This window comes from Pan troglodytes, chromosome 19, assembly GCF_028858775.2.
Source record: "Pan troglodytes isolate AG18354 chromosome 19, NHGRI_mPanTro3-v2.0_pri, whole genome shotgun sequence".
Lineage (NCBI taxonomy): Eukaryota > Metazoa > Chordata > Mammalia > Primates > Hominidae > Pan > Pan troglodytes.
In genome coordinates this window covers 96,412,256-96,433,162 of record NC_072417.2, presented here as the reverse complement: position 1 = coordinate 96,433,162, position 20,907 = coordinate 96,412,256, and the positions used below count along the sequence as shown (strand labels likewise).

The 20,907-nt window shown below is 49.3% G+C and overlaps 1 protein-coding gene across 10 annotated transcripts in view; it reads left to right on the top strand.

The window, feature by feature from the left end:
- Positions 1-20,907, top strand: part of B3GNTL1 (UDP-GlcNAc:betaGal beta-1,3-N-acetylglucosaminyltransferase like 1) — a 116,268-nt gene that overhangs the window by 10,804 nt on the left and 84,557 nt on the right. For all 10 annotated transcript variants that reach the window (XR_010153176.1, XR_008540257.2, XM_024350794.3 and 7 more), the window contains exon 4: positions 15,167-15,231. Coding sequence is in view for 8 of the 10 variants with exons in the window: in XM_024350794.3 (XP_024206562.1) it covers positions 15,167-15,231 (65 nt within the window). In the remaining 2 variants the exon portion in view is untranslated. The remainder of the gene's footprint in view (positions 1-15,166; positions 15,232-20,907) is intronic.

The window sequence follows — 20,907 nt, the reverse complement described above, 5'->3', positions numbered from 1 at the left end:
TTTCTTATTCTTTGGTAGGGATTTATTATAGACCTAAGTTTCTTATTCTTTGGTAGGGATTTATTATAGACCTAAATTTCTTATTCTTTGGTAGGATTTATTATAGACCTAACTTTCTTATTCTTTGGTAGGGATTTATTATAGACCTAAGTTTCTTATTCTTTGGTAGGGATTTATTATAGACCTAAATTTCTTATTTTTTGGTAGGGATTTATTATAGACCTAAATTTCTTATTCTTTGGTAGGGATTTATTATAGACCTAAGTTTCTTATTCTTTGGTAGGGATTTATTATAGACCTAAGTTTCTTATTCTTTGGTAGGGATTTATTATAGACCTACATTTCTTGTTCTTTGATAAGGATTGATTATAGACCTAAGTTTCTTATTCTTTGGTAGGGATTTATTACTATGATCTGAATGTCTGTGTCCACCCCCAGATTCATATTCGGAACCCCCAGGGTGATAGTATTAGGATGACATTAGGTGGGGACTTTGGGAGGTGATTAGGACATGAGGGTGGGGCCTCACCAATGAGATTAGTGCCCTTGTAAAAGAGGCCGCTCAGAGCTCCCTCACCCCTCCTGCTCTGTAAGAACACAGGGAGAAGGCACCTCTGTGAGCCAGGAAGGGGCCCTCACCAGACACTGAATCTGCTGGAGCGTTACTCTTGGATTTCCCAGGCTCCAGAACTGTGAAAAACCCCTTCTGCCACCCAGTCTGGGGTATTCTGCGGTAGCACGCAGGCTCTTCCATCCCTGGCAACCACTCGTCTGCTTTCTGTCTCTGTAGATTTGCCTGTTCTGGACATTTCATATGAATGGAGTCAGGTTCCACGTGCTCTTTTGTAACTGGCTTCATTTAGCATAACGTTTTAACGTTCCTCTGTGCTGTGGCATGTATCCGTGCTCCGTTCCTTTTTCTGGGAGGATGATATGCAGTTGTACATAAGTACCATGTTTTCTGTGTCCGTTTGTCAGGCAGTGGACATTTGAGTTGTTCTACCCTTTGCTACTGTGATTGATGACAGTCTGAACATTTGTGTACAGTTGTTGTTTGAACACTGGTTTTCAAATCCTTTGGGTATATTCCTTGGTGTAGAATTTCTGGCTCATATTGTAATTCTGTGTTTAACATACTGAGGAGCTGCCAAACTTTTCCACAGTGGATGCATTTTACATTCTACCAGCAATGTATGAATGTTCCAATTTCTACATATCCTCATCAACACTTGTTATTTTCTGTTTTTTAAATTATAGCCATGCTAGTGGGTGTGAAGTGGTGTCTCACTGTGGTTTCCATTTGAATGTCCTTGTTGACTAAAGATGTTGTGCCTCTTTTCGTGTGCTTGTTGGCCATTTATATATCTTCCTTGGGCCAGGCATGGTGACTCACGCCTGTAATCCCGGCACTTCGGGAGGCCGAGACGGGTGGACCACCTGAGGTCAGGAGTTTGAGACCAGCCTGGCCAACATGGTGAAACCCCATCTCTACTAAAAATACCACAAAAAAAAATTAGCCAGGTGTGGTGGCAGGCACCTGTAATCTCAGCCACTTGGGAGGCTGAGGCAGGAGAATCGCTTGAACCCGGGAGGCAGAGGTTGCAGTGAGCCGAGATGGTGCCACTGTACTTCAGCCTGGGTGACAGAGTGAGACTCCATCTCAAAATAAATAATAAAAAATAAATGGGCTGGGTTTGGTGGGTCATGCCTGTTATCCCAGCACTTTGGGAGGCCAAGGCAGGTGGATCACCAGAGGTCAGGAGTTCAAGACCAAGCTGCCCAACATGGTGAAACCCCATCTCTACTAAAAATACAAAAATTAGCTTGGAGTAGTGGCAGCGGCCTTTAATCCCAGCTACTCAGGAGGCTGAGACAGGAGAATTGCTTGAACCCGGGAGGCAGAGATCGCGATCTCTGCTATGAGCCGAGATCGTACCATTGGACTCCAGCCTGGCAACAAGAGCAAAACTCCGTCTCAAAAAATAATAAATAAATAAATAAATATATATCTTCCTTGAAGAAATGTTTATTCAAGTATTTTGGCCATTTTAAAAATTGAGCTGTATGTGTTTTCATTGTTGAATTGTAAGAGCTCTTTATATGTTCTGGACACTAGAGCTTTATCATATATAATTTGCAATTTTTTTCCCATTCTTTGGGTTATCTTTTCACCCTCTCAAGAGTGTCCTTTGATGCACAAAAGGCTTATGATTTTGATGAAGACAAAAATCTAATTTATCTATTATTTCTTTTGTGGCGTGTGCTTTTGGTGTCATTTCTAAGAAGCCACGGCTAAATCAAGGTCACGAAGATTTTTTCTGTATGTTTTCTTCAGAATTATACTTGTAGCTCTTACATTTAGGCCTTTGATCCATTTTGACTTAATTTTTACGTATGGTGTGAAGCAAAGGTCCAGCTTCATTCTTTTGTAAGTAGATAACTCAGTTTTTCCAATGCCATTTAAAAGACTATTCTTTCTCCACTGAATTGTCTTGGTATTCTTGTCAAAAATCCATTAACCGTAAACGTATGGATTCATTCCTGGACTCCAGATTCTATTCCGTTGGTCTATATGTCTGTCCTTACGCCAGTACCTCATTGTTTTGATTACTTGAGCTTTGCGATAAGTTTTGTGAATTGTTTTCTTAATTTTCTTTGAGAGTGCTCATTTCTAGGGGATAAACAACAGATTTCTCTTAGTGTTGACCTTGTATCCTACAATTATTAGCTCTAATAGTTTATTAGCTTTAATAGTTTGTTCTTTGTGGGTTTTTAGGATTTCCTGTATTTAAGATCATATTATCTATGAGTAGAGATAGTTTTGCTTCTTCTTTTACAATTTAGATTCTTTCTTTTTTTTTTTTTTTGAGACAGAGTCTCACTGTGTCATCCAGGCTGGAGTGCAGTGGCACGGTCTCAGCTCACTGCAAGCTCCGCCACCTGGGTTCAAGCAATTCTCATGTCTCAACCTCCCGAGCAGCTGGGTCTACAGGCGTGCACCACCACAACCAGCTAATTTTTTTGTATTTCTAGTAGAGATGGGGTTTCGCCATGTTGGCCAGGCTGGTCTCAAACTCCTGACCTCAGGTGATCCGCCTGCCTCGGCCTCCCAAAGTGCTGGGATGACAGGTGTGAGCCGCCGTGCCCGGCTTTTATCTTTCTTAATTGCTCTTGCTGGTGCTTCCAGGACGGTGCTGAATAGAAGTGGTGAAAGTGGGCATCCTCGCTTCGGTTCTCCTAAGCAATTGTAGGGGGAAAGCTTTCAGTCTTTCACCCTTGAATATGACATTAGCTGTAGGTTTTTATAAATGCCATTTCTTACGCTAAGGAGGTTCCCTTTTAATTCTGGTCTGTTGAATTTTTAAATCATGAAAGGGTGCCGGATTTTGTCAAATGCCTTTTCGACACCAATTTGAGATGATCATATAGTTTTTTCCCCTTTATCTGTTAAGATGGTATGTTACGTTGATTGATATCCTATGTTGAACTGCCCTCGCATTATTGGGATAAATCCCACTTGTTCCTGGTGTAAAATCTTTCTAGTATACTGCTGGATTCAGTTTGCTAGTATGTTGTTGAAGATTTTTGCATATATATTTGTAAGGGCTATTGGCCTATAGGTTCCTGTTCATATGATATCTTTGTGTGGCTTCGGTATCAGAGTAATACTGGCCTCATAGAATAAGTGTTTCTTCCTCTTGTTTTTTGGAAGAATTTGGGAAGGATTGGTGTTAGTAATTCTCTGAGTTTGGTGGAATTCATCAGTGAGGTCACCTGACTCTGGGCTTTTTTGTTGGGAGTTTTTGTTTTTTTTATTACTGAGTCAATCTCTTTATTTGTTATAGGTGTGTTGAGATTTTTTTTATTTCTTCCTGAGTCAATTTTGGTAGTTTGTTTCTAGGAATTTGTCCATTTCATCTAGGTTATCTAATTTTTTGGGCATATGTTGTTCTTCACGCTGTCATAATCCTTTTAGTTTCTGTTAAGTTTGGGAGTCATGTACCACTTTTTATTTCAGCATTTTGAGCTGTCTTTCCTTCTTTCTCAGTCTAGCTGGGTTTGTCAATTTTGTTGACCCTCTTCAAAGAATCAACTCTTTTTGTTGATTTGCTATTGTTTTGTCATTGTTTGTTTATTTTCACTCTAATCTTCACTGTTTCCTTCCTTCTGCTAGCTGTGTGTTTAGTTTATTTTTCTTTTTCTAGCTTCTTAAGGTGTACTTTTAGGTTCTTGATTTTAGACCTCTTTTATGTAGGCATTTATAGCTATAAATTCCTCTCTATGCACTGATTTTTCTACATCCTGAAAGTTTTGGTTTATTGTGTTTTTGTTTTCGTTTGTCTCTGAGTATATTCTAATTAGCCTTATGATTTCTTCTTTGACATATTGGTTGCTGAAGAGTATATGGTTTAGCTTTCATTTATTTATGAATTTTTCTGTTTTACTTCTGTTACTTATTTCTAGTTTCATTTCACTGTGGTCAGAGAAGATACTTCATATAATTGCAATCTTTAAAAAAATGTTTAAGGTACATTTTATGGCCGGACGTGTCACCTGTCCTGGAGAATGCGCCGTGCGCACCTGAGAATGTGTGTTCTGCTGCTGTCGAGTGGAGTATTCTGTATATTTCTGCTAAGTCTAGTTGGTTTATAGTATTGTTCAAGTTCTCTGTTTATTATCTTCTGTCTAGATGTTCTCTCCATTACTGAAGGTAGAATGTTGAATCTCCGACTGTTACGGTAGAACTGTTTCTCCCTCCAATTCAGTCAATCTTTGCCTTACTTAATTTTGTGACCCTCTTGTTAGATGTGTACAGTTTTATGCTTGTTATATCTTCTTGATCAGTTGACTCTTTCTTTGTCTTTTCTAATAATTTTTGAGTGGAAGTCTATTTTTTCTGATATTAGTACAGCCACGCCAGCACTCTTTGATTACTAGTTGCGTGGAATATCTCTTTCCCTTGTTCCACTTTCAGCCTACTTGTGCCTTTGGATCTGAAGTGAATTCCTCATATAGACAGCATTTAGATGGATCATAATTTTCAAGATCCGTTCTGCCAGATTTTGCCTTTTAATTGGAGAATTTACTCCATTTACATTTAAAGTGATTACTGACAAGGAAGGACTTCTGCCACTTTGCTATCTGCTTTCTATATGTCTTATGTCTTTTTTATTCCTCAATCCTGTATTACTACCTTCTTTTCTGTTTAATTGCTTATTTCCGATGTGCCATTTTGATTCCCTTCTCATTTCCTTTTCTGTATATTTCTAAATGATCGTCTTAGTCGTTACTGTGAGGATTACGGTGAACATCTTAAATTTATGACAATGTAGTTTGAATTAACACTTAGCTTCAATCATGTAACATTAACATAAATTCATAAATTATTTTCATGAACGTAGATTTATAATTGTTTCCTGGTGTGTGTGTGGCGGTAGGGGGCAGGGGCTCACTCCATCACCCAGGCTGGAGCACAGTGGCGTGATCTTGGTTCACTGCAACCTCCACCCAGTGGGTTCAAGTGATTCTTGTGCCTCAGCCTCCCAGGTAGCTGGGAATACAGGTGCCTGCCAGCACGCCTGCGTAAGTTTTGTATTTTTGGTAGAGAGGGGGTTTTGTCCTGTTGCTCAGGCTGGTCTCGAATTCCTGGACTCAAGTGATCCACCCACCTTGGCCTCCCAAAGTGTGGGGATTATAGGCATGAGCCACAGCACCTGGCTTGTTTTCTGTATTTGTTTTAAAAGCATATAGGAAAAAATACAAACCAAAATAGTACTATCTTTTATATTTACCTGAATAGTAAACTTTATCCCTGTTCTTCATTTGTTCTTTCTCTTTGAGTTCCTGTTTAGTGCCCTCTCATTTCAGCCCTACAATGACCTGCCTCAGTTTTTGTTTATCTTAGAATGTCTTACTTGCTTCTTCATTTTTGAAAGATGACTTTGCTGGATATAGGATTCGTAATTGACAGTGTTTTTCTTTGAGCACTATGAATACAGATGGCCCCCATCCTGTGATAGTTCAACTTACCATGTTTCAACTTTATGATGGTCAAAGGCAACACAAATTCAGTAGAAACCATGGTTCTGTCAGGATGCCAGGCAGTGGCCGTAAGTCACAGCTCCCAGGCCCCCACACATTTTTGACTTATGATGTTTTAAACTTACAGTGGGTTTACCTAGACATAGGCTCACCCTCAGTTGAGGAGCATCTGTGTGTGACCCCATTGCCTGTGGCCTTCATTGTTTCTGATGAGAAGTAAGCGGTTAATCTTACTGAGGGTCTCTTGTAAGTGACAAGTGATTTTCTCTTGTCACTTTCAATATTTTGTCCTTATCTTTGGTTTCAGCATTTTTACTATGATGTGTTTAGCTGCGAATCTTCTGTGTTTATCCTACATGGAGTCTGTTGAGCTTCCTGGATGTGTAGATGAATGTTTTTCAATAATATGAGAATTTTTCAGCCATTATTTTTTCAAACTTTTTTTCTGCTTATTTCTCTTGCCTTTCTGTGTGGTACTTGCATTGTGCATATGTTGGTACAGTTATTGGTATTCCAGCTTTCTCTGAGATGCTTTTCACTTTCTTCGTTCTTCTTTGTCTCCATTTTCAGATTCAGACTTATCCATCTATCTCTGTGTTTGCTAATTTTTCTTCTGCATATTTAAATATACTCTTGAGCTCCTCCAGTAAAATTTTAGTAATTTGAGTAATTTGAGAATTTTTCAGCCATTATTATTTTTTTTTTTTTTGAGATGGAGTCTTGCTCTGTCACCCAGCCTGGAGTGCAGTGGCATGATCTTGGCTCACTGCAAGCTCTGCCTCCCAAGTTCACGCCACTCTCCTGCCTCAGCCTCCCAAGTAGCTGGGACTACAGGCACCCTCCACCACACCCAGCTAATTTTTTGTATTTTTTAGTAGAGATGGGGTTTCACCATGTTGGCCAGGATGTTCTCGATCTCCTGACCTTGTGATCCACCCGCCTCGGCCTCCCAAAGTGCTGGGATTACAGGCGTGAGCCACTGTGCCCAGCCTCAGCCATTATTTTTTCAAGCTTTTTTTCTGCTTATTTATCTTGCTCAAGAATATTTTTATGCTCAGTTGACAGATTGGCTGGGTATAGAATTCTAGGTGCAAAATAATTTTTCTTAGAATTTTAAAGGGATTGCCTCATTATATTCTAGTATCCATGTTTCTAATAAGAAATCTTATACCAGTCTGACTCTTGTTATTTTAAAGGTATTGTTTCTCAAAGTATTTAAGATTTTTCTTTTCGTACTTTTGAATTTTGAAATTTCATGATGCTGGGTCAAGGTGTGTCGAGGTTTCTTCATTCACCCTCTGTTTTTATGTTGAATGATTAGCTTGTGTTCTTAGCTTTGATTGTAATAGATCAGGGTCCTTTTAGTTTGACTTTAAAGTTTCCATATAAGACTTGAAAAAAATATGCCTGCCTATATTGCACGGGGCTGAAAAAGTCAAGGTCGGCAGATGATACGTTTTTAGTTGGTGGACGAGTTCCTACAGACTTTAGGAGTCACAGCTTCTCTAAGATAATGGTTGTCAACTTTGTGCACGTTAGAATCATCAGTGAGTTTTAGAAAACCAGTGCCTGAGTCTCACCCTAAGATATTCTCATGTAATTGGTCTGGGGTGCAGTGTGGGCATTGGGATTTTAAAAGCTTTCCAGAAGATTCTGAGACACATCCAGGATCAGGAGCCACTACTTTAGAATGTGCTCAGGAATGGGTGGCATCACCCCACTTTCTAGTGGACTTGGTCCTGAGGGAGTCTTACAGCTACGACGTATTTCAAGGGCAAGCGGCTGAGGGTTTATGGTCCCTCTGGAATGTCCCCGTGTGAGAGCCTGGGGAGTTAAGTCCTCTGTTGGGTCCTGTTCAGATCTGTGAGACTCACAAAATCACAGGCTCACCTGCAGGGTGTCTCAGTGGACAGGAGCAGCTCCCGGCCCCGGCTCTTCTCCTGCAGCGCTTTGGGGCTCAGAAGATGCAGGAGTAAAGTAGACTTGGGTGTGGGGCCAGGCTGGTGGGGTCAGGCTGGTGGGGTTGGCTCCACGGCCACCTCGCTCTGCCTCCATTTCCTTATTTGTGAACAGGCCGTGGTAGTCAGTACCCGTCTTGGAGTGCTGTGAGGTGTGAAATGAGCTAATCTGCAGTGTGTCTAGAACAGGTGCAGGCGGCGGGCGCCCAGCAGTGTGTCTAGAACAGGGGCGGGCGGCGGGCGCCCAGCAGTGTGTCTAGAACAGGGGCGGGCGGCGGGCGCCCAGCAGTGTGTCTAGAACAGGGGCGGGCGGCGGGCGCCCAGCAGTGTGTCTAGAACAGGGGCGGGCGGCGGGCGCCCAGCAGTGTGTCTAGAACGGGGCGGGCGGCGGGCGCCCAGCAGTGTGTCTAGAACGGGGTGGGCGGTGGGCGCCCAGCAGTGTGTCTAGAACAGGGGCGGGCGGCGGGCGCCCAGCAGTGTGTCAAAAAGCCAGGGGCATAAACAGGTGCAGAGAGGAAATGCACCCGGGGAGGTGAGTGCCTGTTCTGCCCTGGGATGGACGGTGGGCGGCGGGCACTCAGGAGGTGTTGGCAGCTGTCTGTCATCATCGTTGCTGTCATCATCATTGTCTTGTGTATTTGGAAGATGTTTTTTCCCAAGTTATATCTTGTTTTCATTATCTTTCATTGGTTTGAAATAGAAAACTCTTTAAAAATTGATTATTGTAGAACATCTGTTTCAACTTGCTTCTGAAATGTGTGTAAACAAATTGGTTTTTGAAAATACTATAAACATCCTTTAATATTCTTTTTTTTTTTTTTTTTTTTTTGAGATGGAGTCTCACTCTGTCGCCCAGGCTGGAGTGCGGTGGCGCGATCTCGGCTCACTGCAAGCTCCACCTCCCAGGTTCTCACCATTCTCTTGCCCCAGCCTCCCAAGTAGCTGGGACTACAGGAGCCCGCCACCACGCCCGGCTAATTTTTTTGTAGTTTTAGTAGAGATGGGGTTTCACCGTGTTAGCCAGGATGTTCTCGATCTCCTGACCTCGTGGTCCGCCTGCCTTGGCCTCCCACAGTGCTGGGATTACAGGTGTGAAACACCGCGCCCGGCCTAATAGTCTTTTAAGTTAAAGAATATTAGAGAGAGTTTTGCATCTTTTATAGTTGGATGAAAACAAATTTAAAGTATTTTGGTGACTATTGTGACACTCCTTGTCTAAAAACATTCATCTATTTTGAAAACATTTTGCTTTGCATAAAGTACTTTTTATAGATTAGCTCTAACTTGAGGCATATCCCATTTGTATGAATTCTGCCAACAATAAAAACAATCCGTTGTAAAGTTCTGAAGGACCAAGGTGAAGGGCTGAAATGAGCCGTCCTGCTGCCTGTCTGAAGTGTGGGTAAGGAGACCTCGTGGGGACCCTATTCTACACTTTAATAAAATATGGTTGGTTTGGTTATAGCTGAAAGGGACGTATTTTCCTGTAATGATATTTTTTCTTGAATAGGGAGAGTTATATTGACTATTAGATAACATAGATCCAAAGTGTCTCTTTTCAGAAGTGCTGGGTATTTGAAATGGGCTGATTCACTTATTACGATTCATGCACTAACGGAGCCCCACTTTCCTAATAACGTCGCCACTTGCTAAAACCAAAATGAAGTACAGTCCCCACTCTTCTCTCCAGGAGGAAGGAATGTTAATATCTCGCCGCCGTGTGAGTTTTTCCTGCTGAGACCATGGCAACCAGATCCCCTCACAAAGGGACTGGCCTCCCCAAGCAGGAGCCCCACGCAAACATTTGACTTTCTTCAAGGCAATAATATTAAAGCAAATTCCTTGTCTTTGCCAAACACAGGATTCATTGTGAGAAACTTCCAGCTTCCTTAGTGAGATAAGTCTTCCTTCGTTACCCAGGCTCACGGATACCCTTCTCTCCTGAAACCTGACGCTAACAAGCCACGTTGTGAGCGGAGCCCCTGGTGACTGCGGGGTGCCTCATGGAAGGCCCCTTCCGGCCCTTCGTCCTCACAGGTGCCTCCGCCTGTGTTTCTCGTGAGGAGCTTCAGGGCACTCACCTGGCCCTGCAGCGATGATGGAGGCTTGGCTGCAGCGGCCCTGGAGACACGGCCCACCATCCATCCCAGGGCAGAACAGGCGCTCGCCTCCCCGGGTGCATTTCCTCCCTGCGCCTGTTTATGCCCCTGGCTTTTTGACATCTGGGATCCTCTGGCTAACTGGGCTGAGCTGGCTAAACTTTAGGGATTAATGCTAGAAATTAAACTGCTACCTGGTATGAAGAGGGGCACTGCTCCAGGTTGGAGAACGCAGAGAGGGTGGGAGACTCTGTGCGTCTCGCTTCTGTGCGGCTGTGCGGTCCCAGTGGTGCCGTGAGCTTGCTCGATGCCCCCCCGTAACAGGGCAGCCCTCGTGGGGTGGGAGCCCTGCCTTCCCCTCCTTGTAGTGGAGACGGGAGAGTGCCACGGGTGTGGCCGAAATGCACACTTGGCCACTGTCCCTCCAACAGACAACTTTCTGCAGCTTGTCTTGATTTGGATACCAGAGAGATCTATTGCTTAATTCTGCACACGTCTGTTTTGCTTTGTATGACTTTCCTGGGTGCCATGATGTCTGTAACTGTCCAGTGTTGCCAGCCTCTTTTCTAGGGAAAGTGGGTATCCTGCCCCTTGGAGCCTCCTCAGCACCCTCATTGTGGGCTAAATGCCACCTCTGATCCACCCGCCATTGGCATCCAAGCTGAGCTTGCCACGCATGAATTTGTGCTTGTTACTCCTTGTTCAGAAGCCTTCCTTGGCTACCCCTGCTGGCAGGGGGAAGTTGAGCCTTCTTAGCCCAACACGCAGTTCCCACAAAGCTGCCCAGTGCCTGCTTTCCCAAACATAGGCTGCCCCAGATAATGAGGTCTGCCCAGACTGCCCACCGCCCGCAGGATGGCACCCGGGACGGTGGTCTGCCCTGGGCTGCCTTGCTTCTGCTGCTTCACATTCTTAACAGCCTCAGGCTTTGCCACAGCTCCCTAACAGGGACCCTTCAGGCCTCCCTAGCCCCGTTTTCAGTCCCGCTCCTTTGGCGTTTAACCACAGGTCATCATTCAGCCTTTTCCAGCTCAGTTGTGATGTCTTTGAAGACAGAGATTTTTTGAAACTCCTCTTAAAATATGATATCCATACAGAAAAGTGCACATCACAGTCTTACTGCTGGATGAAGGTTCGCAAGCTGCACACACCCTGTAACCGGCACCCTGAGGAAGAACAGAAGACCGCAGCCCCCAGAAGCCCCCTCAGGCCCCTCTGGTCACCCCCTTCCCCAAGGGCAGCTGCTTTCCTAGTTTCTCACAGCACAGAAGAATTTCGGCTGCCCTCGTGCTCCGGGCCAGGGCCCCCACCCAGCAGCTGCTCCCTTCTCTGCTTAGCAGCCTGGGAGAGGCACCCACACTGTGTGTACAGCCCTGGAGGGTGCCTTCTTGTCATGTATGTTTCCAGCTTTTCCATTCTGCACTTGGGTAGTTCCCAGTTTTGAGCTCTGATGACAGTGCTGCTCTTGGTGGCCATGCAGATTAAGTTCTGCTGGGTTTATGCCGCACAGTATCTGTTACGATCAGAGCTGGGTCATGGGATGTGCACCCACTCTGGTGTTGTAGATGCTGGCAGCACATTCAGATCATCACAGAGATACACGCCAAGAGGATCACCCACCAAGCGTCCAGCCCAGTGACCTCCACCAGCCCATCACACACGTGCAAACCGCCCTCCGAGGGTCTACCTCAGTGACCTCCACCAGCCCATCACACACGTGCAAACCGCCCTCCGAGCGTCCACCTCAGTGACCTCCACCAGCCCATCACACACGTGCAAACCGCCCTCCAAGCATCCAGCTCAGTGACCTCCACCAGCTCATCACACACGTGCAAACCGCCCTCCAAGCGTCCAGCTCAGTGACCTCCACCAGCTCATCACACACGTGCAAACCGCCCTCCAAGCGTCCAGCTCAGTGACCTCCACCAGCTCATCACACACGTGCAAACCGCCCTCCAAGCGTCCAGCTCAGTGACCTCCACCAGCCCATCACACACGTGCAAACCGCCCTCCAAGCGTCCAGCTCAGTGACCTCCACCAGCTCATCACACACGTGCAAACCGCCCTCCAAGCGTCCAGCTCAGTGACCTCCACCAGCTCATCACACACGTGCAAACCGCACTCCAAGCGTCCAGCTCAGTGACCTCCACCAGCTCATCACACACGTGCAAACCGCCCTCCGAGGGTCTACCTCAGTGACCTCCACCAGCTCATCACACACGTGCAAACCGCCCTCCAAGCGTCCAGCTCAGTGACCTCCACCAGCTCATCACACACGTGCAAACCGCCCTCCAAGCGTCCAGCTCAGTGACCTCCACCAGCTCATCACACACGTGCAAACCGCCCTCCGAGGGTCTACCTCAGTGACCTCCACCAGCCCATCACACACGTGCAAACCGCCCTCCAAGCGTCCAGCTCAGTGACCTCCACCAGCCCATCACACACGTGCAAACCGCCCTCCGAGCGTCCAGCTCAGTGACCTCCACCAGCTCATCACAGACGTGCAAACCGCCCTCCAAGCGTCCAGCTCAGTGACCTCCACCAGCTCATCACACACGTGCAAACCGCCCTCCAAGCGTCCAGCTCAGTGACCTCCACCAGCTCATCACACACGTGCAAACCGCCCTCCGAGGGTCTACCTCAGTGACCTCCACCAGCCCATCACACACGTGCAAACCGCCCTCCAAGCGTCCAGCTCAGTGACCTCCACCAGCCCATCACACACGTGCAAACCGCCCTCCAAGCGTCCAGCTCAGTGACCTCCACCAGCCCATCACACACGTGCAAACCGCCCTCCGAGCGTCCAGCTCAGTGACCTCCACCAGCCCATCACACACGTGCAAACCGCCCTCCGAGCGTCCAGCTCAGTGACCTCCACCAGCCCATCACACACGTGCAAACCGCCCTCCGAGCGTCCAGCTCAGTGACCTCCACCAGCCCATCACACACGTGCAAACCGCCCTCCGAGCGTCCAGCTCAGTGACCTCCACCAGCCCATCACACACGTGCAAACCGCCCTCCGAGCGTCCAGCTCAGTGACCTCCACCAGCCCATCACACACGTGCAAACCGCCCTCCGAGCGTCCAGCTCAGTGACCTCCACCAGCTCATCACACACGTGCAAACCGCCCTCCGAGCGTCCAGCTCAGTGACCTCCACCAGCTCATCACACACGTGCAAACCGCCCTCCGAGGGTCTACCTCAGTGACCTCCACCAGCCCATCACACACGTGCAAACCGCACTCCGAGGGTCTACCTCAGTGACCTCCACCAGCTCATCACACACGTGCAAACCGCCCTCCAAGCATCCAGCTCAGTGACCTCCACCAGCCCATCACACACGTGCAAACTGCCCTCCAAGCGTCCAGCTCAGTGACCTCCACCAGCCCATCACACACGTGCAAACCGCCCTCCAAGCGTCCAGCTCAGTGACCTCCACCAGCCCATCACACACGTGCAAACCGCCCTCCGAGCGTCCAGCTCAGTGACCTCCACCAGCCCATCACACACGTGCAAACCGCCCTCCGAGCGTCCAGCTCAGTGACCTCCACCAGCCCATCACACACGTGCAAACCGCCCTCCGAGCGTCCAGCTCAGTGACCTCCACCAGCCCATCACACACGTGCAAACCGCCCTCCGAGCGTCCAGCTCAGTGACCTCCACCAGCCCATCACACACGTGCAAACCGCCCTCCGAGCGTCCAGCTCAGTGACCTCCACCAGCCCATCACACACGTGCAAACCGCCCTCCGAGCGTCCAGCTCAGTGACCTCCACCAGCTCATCACACATGTGCAAACCGCCCTCCGAGCGTCCAGCTCAGTGACCTCCACCAGCTCATCACACACGTGCAAACCGCCCTCCGAGGGTCTACCTCAGTGACCTCCACCAGCCCATCACACACGTGCAAACCGCCCTCCGAGGGTCTACCTCAGTGACCTCCACCAGCCCATCACACACATGCAAACCGCACTCCGAGGGTCTACCTCAGTGACCTCCACCAGCTCATCACACACGTGCAAACCGCCCTCCGAGGGTCTACCTCAGTGACCTCCACCAGCCCATCACACACGTGCAAACCGCCCTCCGAGGGTCTACCTCAGTGACCTCCACCAGCTCATCACACACGTGCAAACCGCCCTCCGAGGGTCTACCTCAGTGACCTCCACCAGCCCATCACACACGTGCAAACCGCCCTCCGAGGGTCTACCTCAGTGACCTCCACCAGCCCATCACACACTTGCAAACTTCCCTCCGAGGATCTACCTCAGTGATCTCCACCAGCTCATCACACACGTGCAAACCGCCCTCCGAGGGTCTACCTCAGTGACCTCCACCAGCCCGTCACACATGTGCCAGCCCCCAACTTCCCTCTTGTGACCGGATCCTGACTTTCATCAGGGTAGACTTTACAGACTTCCTTCCAGGGATATTTTAATTTTGTTTAAAAAAATATTCCCAGGACTTAGCTTAGTGCTGTACTCAGTAAAGGTCGATCTCATTTTTTTTTCCTTCAGTGAGTGTCAGACTTTAATGAAGTACCCAGTGGACTCTGTGTTTTATCCTTGTTCTCATTATGCCACCTACCAAAGGTGGAATATTGTCTCTCTCTGACTTTCCTTTCATTCCTTTGAAAGCTGACCCACATTTTTGGTGGCAGTGCAAAATGTTCCTAGCTTTCTTATAGAACATCGTATATTGGCCGGGTGCGGTGGCTCACATCTGTAATCCCAGCACTTTGGGAGGCCGAGGTGGGCAGATCACCTGAGGTTGGGAGTTCGAGACCAGCCTGACCAACATGGAGAAACCCCCAAATACAAAATTCGCCAGGTGTGGTGGCAGGTGCCTGTAATCCCAGCTACTCAGGAGGCTGAGGCAGGAGAATCGCTTGGACCCAGGAGGCGGAGGTTGCAGTGAGCCAAAATCACGCCACTGCACTCCAGCCTGGGCAACAAGAGGGAAACTCCATCTCAAAAAAAAAAAAAAAGAATATCATATACTAAGCTCTATGAAAGAGAATGCTGCTGGAAACTGAATTATAAAAGAGTTTTGCTCTTCTTTTTTCCACAGTCGGATACGCTAAAAATCAAGCAGTTGCCCAGAGCTCAGGGTCTTACCTTTGCTTTTTGGATTCGGTAAGTAACTTTCTTTTGTTTATAATGTATAAATGTGTACATGTTGGTCGAATAATTAAATGATCTTACATTTTAGTGCGGTTCTTGAAAATCATTTTTCTAATGGTTATTAGACTAATAATGTGTTAGTCCGTTTTCATGCTGCTGATGAGGACATAGCCGAGACTGGGTAATTTATAAAGAAAAAGAAGTTTAATAGACTCACAGTTCCATGTGTCCGGGCAGGTCTCACAGTCGCGCATGTCTGACGTGGCGGCCGATGAGAGAGGCAGCTTGTGCAGGGAAACTCCTCCCTTGAAGTCCATCAGCTCTCCTGAGACTCACCCACTGTCACTAGAACAGAAAGACCCGCCCCCGTGATTCAGTGGCCTCCCACCGGGGCCCTCCCACGACACGTGGGAATTGTGGGAGCTACAGTTCAAGATGAGATTTGGGTGGGGACACAGCCCAACCTTATCAAATAGTTAATGGACAACCTTAAAAATTAAGGTCAATAGGTTGTTGCTGTTTAATTGCTGTAGCACTTAATGAGTTAATCATGATAAGTAAGATATATAAAAACGTAAAATTGCACAGCAGAGAGCGATGTGAGCAAAATGAAGATAAACTGGGATGAAATTGGAAAATATGGTACTTAAAAGATGAATAACCTTACTGATTTCTAAAGGTTGATAAGAAAACACTAAGAAAAGGCTGGGCGCGGTGGCTCACGCCTGTAATCCCAGCACTTTGGGAGGCCGAGGCAGATGGATCACCTGAGGTCAGGAGTTTGAGACCAGCCTGGCCAACATGGCAAAACCCTGCCTCTACTAAAAATACGAAATTAGCCAGGCGTGGTGGTGTGCGCCTGTAATCCCAGCTACTTGGGAGACTGAGGCAGGAGAATCGCTTGAACCCAGGAGGCGGAGGTTGCAGTGAGCCGAGATTGCACCATTGCACTCCAGCCTGGGAGACAGAGTGAGACTCTGTCTCAAAAAACAAACAAACAAAACACTAAGAAAAATAGATAAGTAGGCAGAGGACAGAAGCAGACTCTCAGAGTGGATGTACAAACAACTAATAAACTTTCTAAGAATTTAAGTCATTTGTATTCAAACACAGATTAGTGAGATTCTTTTAAAAACTGAATTAATAACACTTTTAAAAATGTAGATAACTTAGGCCGGGCGCGGTGGCTCACGCCTGTAATCCCAGCACTTTGGGAGGCCGAGGTGGGCGGATCATGAGGTCAGGAGATTGAGACCATCCTGGCTAACATGGTGAAACCCCATCTCTGCTAAAAATACTAAAAATTAGCCAGGCTTGGTGGCGGGCGCCTGTAGTCCCAGCTACTTGGGAGGCTGAGGCAGGAGAATGGCGTGAACCCGGGAGGCGGAGCTTGCAGTGAGCCGAGATCGCGCCGCTGCACACCAGCCTGGGTGACAGAGCGAGACTCCGTCTCAAAAAAAAAAAAAAGCATATAACTTAGTATTTTGGACAGTCTAAGTTGATGCCGTCTTGACAGTGTAACTTTACATTTTCTATCAAGAGCCTGAAGAGTGTCCTTCACTCCTCAGCTTCCTTCTTGGCATCTCTGAGAACGATTTGGATACAAAGAAGCTTCAGGTTGTTGACTGTGATGGAAAACAGAAACGTTAACATGGGACGGGAGGGTCACGGTGGGGAAGTTTCCGGCAGGTCTCCATGGGGGAGTCACTGCGATGTTTATAAAGACTTTTCAATAGCAGGACAAATGACTGAATAACAGGTAGTCGCTTGTATAGTCTACACTCGACTACAGATATTTTAAAAATTACTTTAAAATAAACTTCAGGAACATTTATCTGTATCTGTCCCTCCTCTGCGGCCGGGTTCCGGGGCTTCTGTGCATTCTTGGGGTGCCGCTCAGCGTCTCCAGGCCGCTCTGGCCCAGAGCTCCTGCCTACGCGGGGATTCACGCAGGAGCCGCCCGTTCCTCTCCTCCTGACCCAGCTCTTTTCCTTGATCACCAGAAGCCTCTGCACACGCTCCTGGTACATGTGGACGTTTGGGAGAGGCGTGCCCGTGTGCAGATGGGGTAAAACTGCATATTTATCGGCCCAGCTCGGGAAGGCGGAACCCCCAGGGCGGCACCAGCTGCTATGACTCCTGTCCTGGTGCCTGGGTCTCTTTCTTCTCTTTTCTTCTTAGACCAAAACGCCTCAGATTTCTCCCGTTTTCTTACACAGAACCTTCAGCCCTCTCTCCTGACCCTTCCTTGGGCTCATGTTTTCATGCTCAGATGGTCCATCCAATGTTTTCCTCACTAAGACAGCATCCACCAAGGACAGCTCAACCCACCACATGGAAAATGGTGCTTTTTATTGTCTTTGGGTGACAGGATTAGGGTGTGCTGGGTCCCTGAGCTCAGTCTGGGTCGGAGGCCTGGCCTGGTCTGACCTGGTTGTTCAGCTCCCGAGCTCGGTCTGGGTCGGAGGCCTGGCCTGGTCTGACCTGGTTGTTCAGCTCCCGAGTTCGGTCTGGGTCGGAGGCCTGGCCTGGTCTGACCCGGTTGTGCAGTTCTGAGCTCGGTCTGGGTCGGAGGCCTGGCCTGGTCTGACCCGGTTGTTCAGCTCCCGAGCTCGGTCTGGGTCGGAGGCCTGGCCTGGTCTGACCCGGTTGTGCAGTTCCCGAGCTCGGTCTGGGTCGGAGGCCTGGCCTGGTCTGACCCGGTTGTTCAGCTCCCGAGTTCGGTCTGGGTCGGAGGCCTGGCCTGGTCTGACCTGGTTGTTCAGCTCCCGAGCTCGGTCTGGGTCGGAGGCCTGGCCTGGTCTGACCTGGTTGTTCAGCTCCCGAGCTCGGTCTGGGTCGGAGGCCTGGCCTGGTCTGACCTGGTTGTGCAGTTCCCGAGCTTGGTCTGGGTCGGAGGCCTGGCCTGGTCTGACCCGGTTGTTCAGCTCCCGAGCTCGGTCTGGGTCAGAGGCCTGGCCTGGTCTGACCCGGTTGTTCCGTTCCCGAGTTCGGTCTGGGTCGGAGGCCTGGCCTGGTCTGACCTGGTTGTTCAGCTCCCGAGTTCGGTCTGGGTCGGAGGCCTGGCCTGGTCTGACCTGGTTGTTCAGCTCCCGAGCTCGGTCTGGGTCGGAGGCCTGGCCTGGTCTGACCTGGTTGTTCAGCTTCTGTGCCTGGCTTAGGAGCAGGTCTGCAGATGTTGTGAGGCTGGGCCTGTGTGCACCTTCCCGGGTGCTGGCTGCTCTGTGGAGTTGATGAGGACGAGAGTGAACATCCTCGAAGGACGTTGGGGTTTTGCCCGGCTGACCAGTGTGAACGTCACCTGAAACTCACTCTGGATCCAGTATGTGCAGAGGGCGTTACAGTCGAACAGATTCGGTTCCTGACCTCTAGGGTTGGCAACTGAGGACGGTTTAAACAGATCTTCACCTTTTGCTCATGAAGCATCTCCATCCTCCCTGGGACCCACCCCACACCCGCTGCAGTCAGAGTGGAGCCTCCCTGCACACCGTTCTCGTCACGTGACACCTGCCTAGACAGCTTGTCCTCAAGCCTATTAGGTGGCCTCAGGTGTCCTTGGAAAGGCTGTGGAAGGCCTCCCCCGTGACTGTCCCATGGCCAGGTTCCTAAGGGGCAGAGGGGTGAGTCCTCGCAGAGCCCTGTCTAAACGTGGCGCCGGTCCTGCGAGGGACCCGTGAGCGCTTGGGTGGCCGTCGCTGAGTTTACACCCTTCCCCGCTGGAAAACGTGACTCTGGTCCTGCGAGGGACCCGCGGGCGCTCGGGCGGCCGTCACTGAGTTTACACCCTTCCCCGCTGGAAAACGTGACTCTGGTCCTGCGAGGGACCCGCGGGCGCTCGGGCGGCCGTCGCTGAGTTTACACCCTTCCCCGCTGGAAAACGTGACTCTGGTCCTGCGAGGGACCCGCGGGCGCTCGGGCGGCCGTCGCTGAGTTTACACCCTTCCCCGCTGGAAAACGTGACTCTGGTCCTGCGAGGGACCCGCGGGCGCTCGGGCGGCCGTCGCTGAGTTTACACCCTTCCCCGCTGGAAAACGTGACTCTGGTCCTGCGAGGGACCCGCGGGCGCTCGGGCGGCCGTCGCTGAGTTTACACCCTTCCCCGCTGGAAAACGTGACTCTGGTCCTGCGAGGGACCCGTGGGCGCTCGGGCGGCCGTCGCTGAGTTCACACCCTTCCCCGCTGGAAAACGTGACTCTGGTCCTGCGAGGGACCCGTGGGCGCTCGGGCGGCCGTCGCTGAGTTCACACCCTTCCCCGCTGGAAAACGTGACTCTGGTCCTGCGAGGGACCCGTGGGCGCTCGGGCGGCCGTCGCTGAGTTCACACCCTTCCCCGCTGGAAAACGTGACTCTGGTCCTGCGAGGGACCCGTGGGTGCTTGGGCGGCCGTCGCTGAGTTTACACCCTTCCCCGCTGGAAAACGTGACTCTGGTCCTGCGAGGGACCCGTGGGTGCTTGGGCGGCCGTCGCTGAGTTTACACCCTTCCCTGCCGGCCTCTGATGGATCAGTGCCTGACGCAGCGTTTCCTCCTGGCACACGCTGCTGTGTTCTCGTCTCGGTTGTTTGTGTTCTTGGAAACTTTAGTAGAATAAAACAAAGTAAACAAGAAGCCTGGCTTTTAAAGGAAATAGCCTCTAAATAGCTCATCCATTATAATGATTCGGGTTCCAGGCCTCTTAGAGATGTTCAAACATAAAGTCTATGAAAACATCTGCAGAGCGGCTTCACCCAGGAGGTCTGGTGGTTGTGAGAGCGCTGCTTACTTCTGAGCCGACCAGGTTTTCTTTTCCCTTTGCCCTTCAGGGTTCCCAGGGTGGACAGCCTCTGCCACCCTCCTGTCCCCCGACTCCCGTCTTCACTGGGGAACCAGCCGCATGGCTGTCCATGTGCACAGGAAGCCAGCCACATGGCCTTCCCGGAACCGCCCCGAGGCCTCTGAACTGGGGCCTCAGGTGAGAGGAGAGGGGCCCATGTGGCTGGGATGAGAAGGGCCAAGGCGGGGCAGGCCCTGCAGACGGGGACGGCCCAAAGGCTCTGCATCCACTCGGCCAGCTCTGCAGCATTGTCGAGGCATCACCGGGGCTATGGGGAGGGTTACAGACAAGCCTGGCCTTTCTCATCCTCACTGCCGATCCTTGAACCGAGGGGACAGGGATGTGGCTGTAGCCGTGCCCCAGACCCCGAGCAGCAGCACCGTCTAGAACCCTCGCGAGCCGCCAGGTGCTCTGAGCACAGCCTGCAGCGCCCCAGGCCTGTCCCGTGTCAGAGGCTGTTCTCCTTTCCACCTCTACAGCTGCCCTTCGCCTCCTTCTCCGCTAATCCCTTTATTTCTTTACTTTCCCACCTGTGGTTTTGCTTCTGCTTTATTCGCGCTCATTCTGCGGTTGTGTTGCTAACCCTTGAGCTGGGCCCTCCTCTCCAGGCTTTTGTTTCTAACATAAGATTTTCCTCTCATGGAGAACTTAGTACTGTAGGGGTGTCCGTAAGGTTTGAGTATAAAACCTTAGTTATTATTCAGTTGTGTTTCCTAACTTCCACTATGATTTCTTTTTCTTCTTTTTAAATTTAGATCTTAGGATCTCAGGAGCCCAGAATCAAATTAATCACGTCCCTTGGTTCAGGACACATTCTCCTCGTTTGTTCACGCGTGGCCCGTTTTATTTGTCTCTGTGATTATAACTGTACCTGTTT